This window comes from Parus major, chromosome 13, assembly GCF_001522545.3.
Source record: "Parus major isolate Abel chromosome 13, Parus_major1.1, whole genome shotgun sequence".
NCBI lineage: Eukaryota > Metazoa > Chordata > Aves > Passeriformes > Paridae > Parus > Parus major.
In genome coordinates, this window is record NC_031782.1 from 6,115,076 (window position 1) to 6,122,852 (window position 7,777).

At 50.1% G+C, this 7,777-nt stretch overlaps 1 protein-coding gene across 2 annotated transcripts; it reads left to right on the forward strand.

The window, feature by feature from the left end:
• Positions 1-526: 526 nt before the first annotated feature.
• On the forward strand, positions 527-5,459 carry ATOX1 (antioxidant 1 copper chaperone). 2 transcript variants are annotated; one of them, XM_015641966.2, is made up of 4 exons: positions 527-655; positions 2,016-2,091; positions 3,349-3,505; positions 5,220-5,459. In XM_015641966.2, exons 1-3 carry the CDS (start codon positions 650-652, stop codon positions 3,480-3,482), a joined length of 216 nt encoding a protein of 71 aa, XP_015497452.1. In that variant the 5' UTR covers positions 527-649; the 3' UTR covers positions 3,483-3,505; positions 5,220-5,459. The 2 variants fall into 2 exon arrangements, with proteins under 2 accessions (XP_015497452.1, XP_015497453.1); XM_015641967.2 differs by lacking the exon at positions 5,220-5,459 and adding an exon at positions 3,968-4,221 and having other exon boundaries at positions 552-655.
• Positions 5,460-7,777: the final 2,318 nt, after the last annotated feature.

Genomic DNA, 7,777 nt, shown 5'->3' on the forward strand with positions numbered 1-7,777 from the left:
GATGCTCTGTCCCCTCTCCAGCTTCCCTGTGAAAACACCTGAGCTGCTGCCGGCCCTCGTCACAGTCTCCTCCATCTGACTCCAGTTTTTCAGAAAGGGGCTCATTTTTCTTTCGAAGAACCATACAGCCAGGGAAGAAAAAAAAACAAAAAAAAACCCCAAACAAAGCAGACACATCTTTAGGGACCAGCACCCTCCTTCTAAACCTGCTCTACATTTGACTCCCCCCCAACCTCCCGCCCTCAATATCCAGTCTACCGGAGCTCTCCCAGGCCAATAAACCTCAAAACCTCAAAAGACCGAGAGGAACGAGCTTTCTTTATCAGCCCGGCCCCATCTTCACGGCTCTCCCCACCTCCCTCCCGCAGCCATTTGTGCTGATCCTTAGCCTGGAAGCGAGCAGAGCACCCGTTTAGGAGCTCCACGCGGAGCAGCCACCATCCAAACGCTCTCCACCGCTTTTTCCTCCACGCTCCGTGGCCTCCCCGCCTCCCGAGGCCGCGGGGCCGAGCACGGCCCGCCCCTTCCTCCGCGCCACGCCCGCCGCCGTGCCCGGGGATCCGGCCTCGAGGATCCGGCATCGGGGATCGGGCATCGGGGATCGGGCATCGGGGATCCGGCTTCGGGGATCCGGCTTCGGGGATCCGCCATGCCGGTGCGTGCGGGGCCTCTGCGGGCCGTGGCGGGGCGGCGGGGCAGGGAGGGCACTGCCCCCACCGGGAGCGGCCGCGGGGCTCCGCCGAGCCTCGGTGCTCCCTCAGTCACCGAGGCTCCCCGAGCCTCCGGCGCTCTTTCAGCACCCCCTGGCTCCCCAGGCTCCTCCAGCCTCTGGGGCTCCCCCAAACCCCCCGACCCTTCCACTCCTCGAGGCTCCCCCAGTTCTCGGTGCTCCCCCAGCCCCCAGGGTTCCCCCAGTTCTCGGTGCTCCCCTAGTTCCCCAGGGCTCCCCCAGCCCCCCAAAGCTTCCCCAGACCCCCAAGGCTCGCCCATCACCCCAAGGCTCCCCCAGATCTTACAGCTCTCCCAAAGCCCGAGGCTCCTCCAGCCCCCCAAGGTTCCCCCAGTCCCAAACTGCCACAAACTCCAGCCCCCCCAAACTCCCAAGGTTTGGACACGGAAGGGCAGCATTGATGGGATGCTCCTTCCCCTCTGCCTGCACACTGCCCCAAAGCACCAGGGCGTTTGAGAAATAAAAACGAAGGAAATGGCAATTACACTGAAGAAAACCTAATGGGAACCTCCGTCCCAAGCTCCTTCCTGGGTGAATGATCCCAAGAGGGTTTTAGCCTCGCAGTGGCAGGGGGCACAGGGTGGTTCAGGAAGGAAATATGGGTTGCATATTTCCAAATGAAATATAACAATTGAACAAAAGCTTTACTTTTCTTTTTTTAAGGAAAGTAAAAGGCGTATGCAAGAGAAGGAAAACAGGACTCATCTGATATCAAGGGTTGAAGGCAGTGGTTAGTTACTCTCAACAGCATTTTGTTGACCCAGTGTTGCTCATAGGCAGTGAAGATATCGCTGGGGCCCCAGTGGAGTGGAGGGATGAGAAAACAGCACTAATTGTCCTTATGTTTCTGTTTTGCTTATATATTTATTATGTTGAGGACCAGTAGCCTTGTAGACACAAGAAGAATAGGATGGGGAAGCACTGATATCCTTGCAGATTTAAGTCAGAACAGCAGATAGCTGGAGGCAAGATATTTGCTTCTCCTTGGCTCCTCTGGACAAGCTGAGTAAGTCCAGCAGAGGCCATGGAGATGGTGATTTGTGCTGACTCTGGAGGTAGCCACACAATCTCCAAAGGCTCCTCAGGATTATGCTGTGGGGGACAGCACAAGGACATCGTAGGGAGGAGTACCAAGAGTTCTGTTTTGCTGAGTATCCCTTAGTGGGGTGTGTATGGTCCTTTTGGCTTGAGAGACTTTGAACCCCCCTCCCCAAGGAAAAAGGCAAGTGTGGTGTATTTCCAGCTGTGCTCTCCCTGACCCCTCGACTGCCTCTTTTCTTTCCAGAAACACGAGTTCTTCGTGGACATGACCTGTGAAGGCTGTTCCAATGCAGTCACCCGTGTCCTGAACAGGCTGGGAGGTGAGTCAGTGCTGGGTGTGGGACAGCCAGCTCCAGAGCAGTGCCCTGGGGTCCACCATCCTGAAGGATAACGCTGTGGGTAAAAGTTAAAAACTGGAAACTTCTTGCTCTGCTCTGAGCTTGCTCCTTAGTTGGTAACAAGTCTCTGGTTGTTTGCAGGTCTGTGACCCTTGGAGAAGTGTCAAGGGAGGGAGGAGCTGCCATGGCTGCAGGTAGCTCTGAGTCACCAGGGCCTCACCCTGAACCCTCTGGGAAGGACACTGGTAGACCCCTGCTCAGGCTGCCAGAGGGAAGGGAGGTGAATGTCTTGCCTGGCCTTGTTTCCAGGGAGGCCTGGGGTGACTGTGGTGCTTCCCAAGATGTGTCAGTAGCAGTCACAGTGAAGAGATGCTGAGCAGAGTGTTTGGTGGTTGTCTGTGTAGCCTATTTTTAATACCAGCTAGAAAATTATAACCCATATCTCCTGTTTGCTGGCATTTCCAAAAGAGAAGGATCTGGCCTGCACTCATCAGTTGTGAGGACCTAGTCCCCTCCAAAGGAGAGAAGTTTCTAGTCACCTAAGCAAAGGCCTTGAAAATTCTTCCAGGCCCCATTACTAGGCTGTGACAATCCCATTTTCTCTGTGTGTGGTTGTCAGCACCTCCATCACTCTTCAACAGGCTGGCCAGTACCAGCCTCATATGATGATGTGGCACAGCTCTCAAAACTGATACCTACAGGTTTTGTGAAAACACACAACTGGATAGAGTCTGCATGTCCAGTTCCTCTCACTGGGATGAGTGGTTCACCTTTATTAGCCACTGGGAAATCCATGTGGTGAAATGTCTTTTCCCTCCTTTTACTTCCAGTGGTACTACCAGCATCTTGTCCTGAGCCTTTCCTAGCCCTATCCACACTAAACCAGAGCACAGACTGAGCTGGATGGAAATTTTAGTGCTTGGTTTGAACTCAGCTTATCCTGGTTCCTACATGAATGTTTGTGTTGATCCAAGGTGGGGTGAGCAGATTAAAGCAGTTGAGAGACTGTGGTGTCTGATGACACCTTCAGTCGTGGAGTCATGCTTTGACCTCCTTCATAGCACTGCTGGCAGGACACCAGGTTGGTTTTGCTGCCTGGTGGTGATATCAGAGTGTGCTGGCAGGAGATAAATGTCCATTTGACTGATGCCCTGGGGAGCACAGACGTGTGAAGATGAGCTCTGCCTGTGTTTACACCATTTGGCTGTTTCTAACTATGCAAAATTTTTTTCCTCATAGGTGTCAACTTTGAGATAGACCTGCCCAACAAGAAGGTGTATATTGACTCGGAGCTCAGTGTTGACACCCTGTTGGAAACCCTCAAGAAGACTGGAAAGAATGCTTCCTACCTCGGGGAGAAGTCTGCACAGTAGCCGTGCCTGCTGCGAGGAGCTAGGTATATACCAGCTGTATCCTGTGTGGAAGAGAAACATCTGAGCTTTTTCCAGCTCTCCCAGTAAGACAGGCATCTTGCTGGAAAGCACAAATTTAGAAAGACCTGCAGGTCAAGCTTCAGCAAACCCCTCATATCAGAGAAGCAGCTGGAGCACACACAGGGAGCCATTAGCTATTCTGCACAGCCCATGTGATCCCAGCCTTGGCTGTAGTGGAAGGGTAGAATACAGCCTCTGTGCCATTCCCAGGTGAAACTAGAGTTTGCCAGAGCTTATTGTGCATGAAAAGAAATCCCAAACACACTTAACAGCTGGCCAGAAAGGGTGGTGGGCCCCAGAAATAGCAGGGAGGGTGATGGGACACAAAACCCCTTTGGGTGTGTGATGCTGTGTGTGCTCTTAGCACAAGGACCTCCAACAGCTGATTCTCTTCATAATGCTGTTAATCCTCCACTAAACTCTAGGATGGAAAAACAGCAGCTCCCTGGCACTCTTCTGGATGTAAAATGTTAGGTTTCAGAAAAGCTCCCAGTACACACATTCCCTGGCCAACTGTCTACTCCAGTGACAGCCTGATTGCTGCAGCCTGTGAAACTTCCCAGAATTCCAGCATTATGAAGACATGTACAAAATTCTGCTGACTGTAAAATATATTGGCAGACAAGGTTCAATTTCAGTGGAAAAGAATAAAGTGGGAGAGGTCTGCCCACTCACTGTATGTATTGTTCTTTAGTGTGCAAAATTATTACATGACATCTCCTAAGAATTTGGTTCTGTCAGTGGAGCTTTCTGATCCAGTGACATTTTTTTTAATGGTCTAGTTGGATCATCACAAATACCCAGCACAGATCCACTGAAACCAGTTCATGCTGTTTTAATTCCCAGTCAGTAAATTAAATCAGGGATTTATACCAGCAGGAATTAAACTGCTACAAGAAAGAGCTGAGCTGATAGTGATGTGTGTGCAATAGATCTGCATTGTTTAATAGGATGACAACAGATTTGAATCTGCAGTTTGTATCATTTGAGTAAGCTCTTAGAAATTGTTTAAAATCATAGCTGTAATCAAATAACAGCCCCACTTCAACAGAGGGAGGCATGCTCTGAATTGATCAGTGCCTCAAATAGTTTACAGTGTATTTCAGTTTCCTAGTGTTGACTGCAAGGGCTCTTACAGCTTGCAGGGACTTGTAGACTATGTGTCAAGTGCCTGCAGAATGTAATTATTACAGCAAAGTCATTCTCAAATAACGGGGATGTGTCTCTTTTCCTGGCCCAGTTTTCCCATTTCTTTCCTTATATGACATCAAGGCAGCTGGTGAGTCAGTTCAGCTGGCCAGCGTGGCAGAACATTTCTCTGGATGCCTTTTTTTTCCTGTTGCATTTTAACTGAAGCTCTTTGACTTATTCAAAGATCTTAAGACCCAAAACAAAGGAGAGCAGGGTGCTGGACTGCCCTTGCAAGATCACTTCAGCAGTCAGGCTAAAAATCCACTAAATTTAAATTTTGCACACCACATAGGGAATATGTTTAGGGGCTCATCTGTAAGAGGAGAGAGGGGAGTTGCAAATCCTTGGCTCTGATGGATAGATTTCCTTTGGCCCTCTTCCTGTTTGACCGGCAGAGGGCATGCCTGTATAACGTTATCTCCTCTGGGCCTTGGAATTCTTTTCCATTTATTTATTTATTTGTTCGTTTCTTTATTTATTTTGCAGGAACTCAAACATGACTTCAGCAAAAAGGTGGCTTAACTGTCTGCATGTCTCCCAAGTTGCTGTGTCGTTTGACCTTTGCCAGATGTTGGAAGGCAGAGGGCTGGCGGGAGGAGACAGCTGGGTCTTGGGCTCTGGGTGTGGAGGGGTCTGGGGGAGGAGGTTTCTAGTTTCTAGTTGTTCTAGTTTCTATTGTTTCTAGTCCCACAGTAAATCGAGGTGCTGCTTTGAACTTCCAGTGCATGTCTGTGTGTCCTGTGTGTCTTTGTACTGCTTTGAGTGGTTTTCTGTGAAAGAGGCGGCTTTTAGGGATGGAAAACTCCCCTTTCCGTGCAAGACAGGTCTCCCAGGAAATTGCAGCTCTCCTTAGAAGCTGACTGCAACCTCTGCCTGAGGGACACATCTCAGGAGAACTGATAAATTAAGTGCTTGAATGTCACTTAGATTCAGGGAATCTGCATCTTGGAAATTGTTTTTCCATCACAGAACAAACAAACTTTCCATTTGGGATGCAAGTACTGGGAAGAAGGGACTTTTGTGCAGCCCCTGTAAGCCGAGGATAACCAAATGTCCTTTGGAGCTCGATGTGGCCTTGAGGCACAAGTGTGCAAAAGAGAATGCCTGAGCTGATGAGAAATACAGAAGGGATAGAGGAAGGAGAAGGGTGTGGGCATATCCAAGGTCTCTTATTTCCTGGCCCAGTGACGAGTCTTCTGGACTGTACTGTTGCTTTAATTTCATTCAGGTTTTCAGCCCAGTGGAGGGATTGCATGTGTGTGTTCCAGTCTGGTGTCTCTTGTTTCACACCTACCAGTCACACAGGGCTTGCTCTACAGAGAGGAAAAGCAACTAAGGACTGGAGGAGAAGGTTACTCTGTATTTTAGAGATTTTTCGCAACTAATTTAGATTTGTTTTGACATAATTGCAATTTATTCTTTCTTAGAGTCGCTTGCTGCTTCAAAGTCCTTCTTTACCTTTGATCCAAGCATGATTAATTGCTGTAGATGCACTTGCAGGGGGCTGGAGAGGCACTTCAGGGAATGTGTTGCAGACACTTTTTATTACTGTTTAAATTAAGGGAAGCTAAAGGCTACAAGTGCAACATCATTGCTTTATTTTCTTGCCTTAAAGTCTCCCAGTTTTTCAGGAAGTTTCCAGAGCTAAGACCCAGAACCACAACCTCTTTTTGCTTTGTGTCCATGCAGTCAGATGCCCAGTATGACCCTTCCAGGGTCCTGGGGAGTGAGTGAATCCCTTTCCCTGGACTGCCCTTGCTGCCCTGAGCTGGTGTTTGCCAATCTCAGTTATTATTTATTGCTTTCCTCCTCCTCCCAGGCTTGGTCAGTGCCCAGGCAGTGCCAGTGGCTGAGCCCTGGTGCCGGTGGCTGGGGGAGGACGTGTGCTGGCAGCCTGGCGAGGAGCTGGAAGGCACAGTGGCCTTGGAGCCAGCAGTCCTTGTGGCACTTGCTGTCTGCCAGGCTGGCAGTGGCAGTGTGATGCTCACACAGGACAGCTCCCTCTCTGCCTTGCTGAAACCAGACTGCTCGTCCTTGGTGTCTGGGGTGCAGCTTGTGCTGTCCACACTCCCCTGGCTGCTCTGCTCCCCTTGCCTTGCTCTGCTTTGGGTAAAGCCTGCTTATCTCTGAGACAAGGCAAGGTTTGTACCCACAGCCAGCCAGGAGGTTCATGCAGACACCTGAAGCTCCAGCACCCACCTGCAGGGCTGCAGTCTCCCAGCTCTCCCCTCTTGTTCAGTGTGGGCAGAGAGCCTGGACACTGCTTTAAGCTCTGGCCTGTTGAGTAATAACACCCTGTGACAGTCCTCACTTTGGAGTGTGGGCAGCATTTGGGCTGAATACAGCTGGGATAGGGAAATTGGGGAAGATGGTTGAGTCTGAACAGAGCTGCAGGCCTGCAGGGTGGCTGCCTGAGAGGTTTATGGGAAAGCTTTGGGAGGAAAAAACTTCATAGACTAAAAGAACAAGAGTGTCACTACCTAAGGAGAGTTTCTTTGTTCCACCACTGCCCAGCTGGAACATCTTCATTTATCATGTTAGCCTGAACTTGACTGCATCTCATGGAGAGGGACCCCGACAAGCCCACATGGATAACGTGGCCACGGGATTTTCCGCAGGAAACAATATGCCAGACACTGAGGCTGTGAGGCTGTTTTCAGACAAGGAAATGCTCAGTTTGCAACGCAAACAGGAAAGGGTGGCACCTGGAAAAGGAGCTTTCCTATACCACAGACACCCAGGCTGTGCAGGACATCCCAGTGACCTGCTGGAAGAGTGATGTGTCAGCAGGATGAGCAGCTGGTGAGGTGCATGGTGCATTGCCATCCATGAATATGTCATCCCAGCTGCAGGGAGGCTTCACTGCCGGTTTCTTTTTTTCTTTTTGTTTAATTTCTTCACTTCTGGTTTCTTCAGAAGGGCCTCAGCCCAGCTCCAGCTGAACTGTGAGAATCCACAAACTGCCTGTAGCTGCAGCACCAGTAAGAACTGGGCAAACCCTGAGGGACAGGCTTAAAAAGTTCTTTTGTTTCCTCTGCCTCAAA

Coding starts and splice junctions, on each gene's coding strand:
- ATOX1 (XM_015641966.2), top strand. Junction 2,092..3,348: donor TGTCCTGAACAGGCTGGGAG/GTGAGTCAGTGC, acceptor TTTTCCTCATAG/GTGTCAACTTTGAGATAGAC.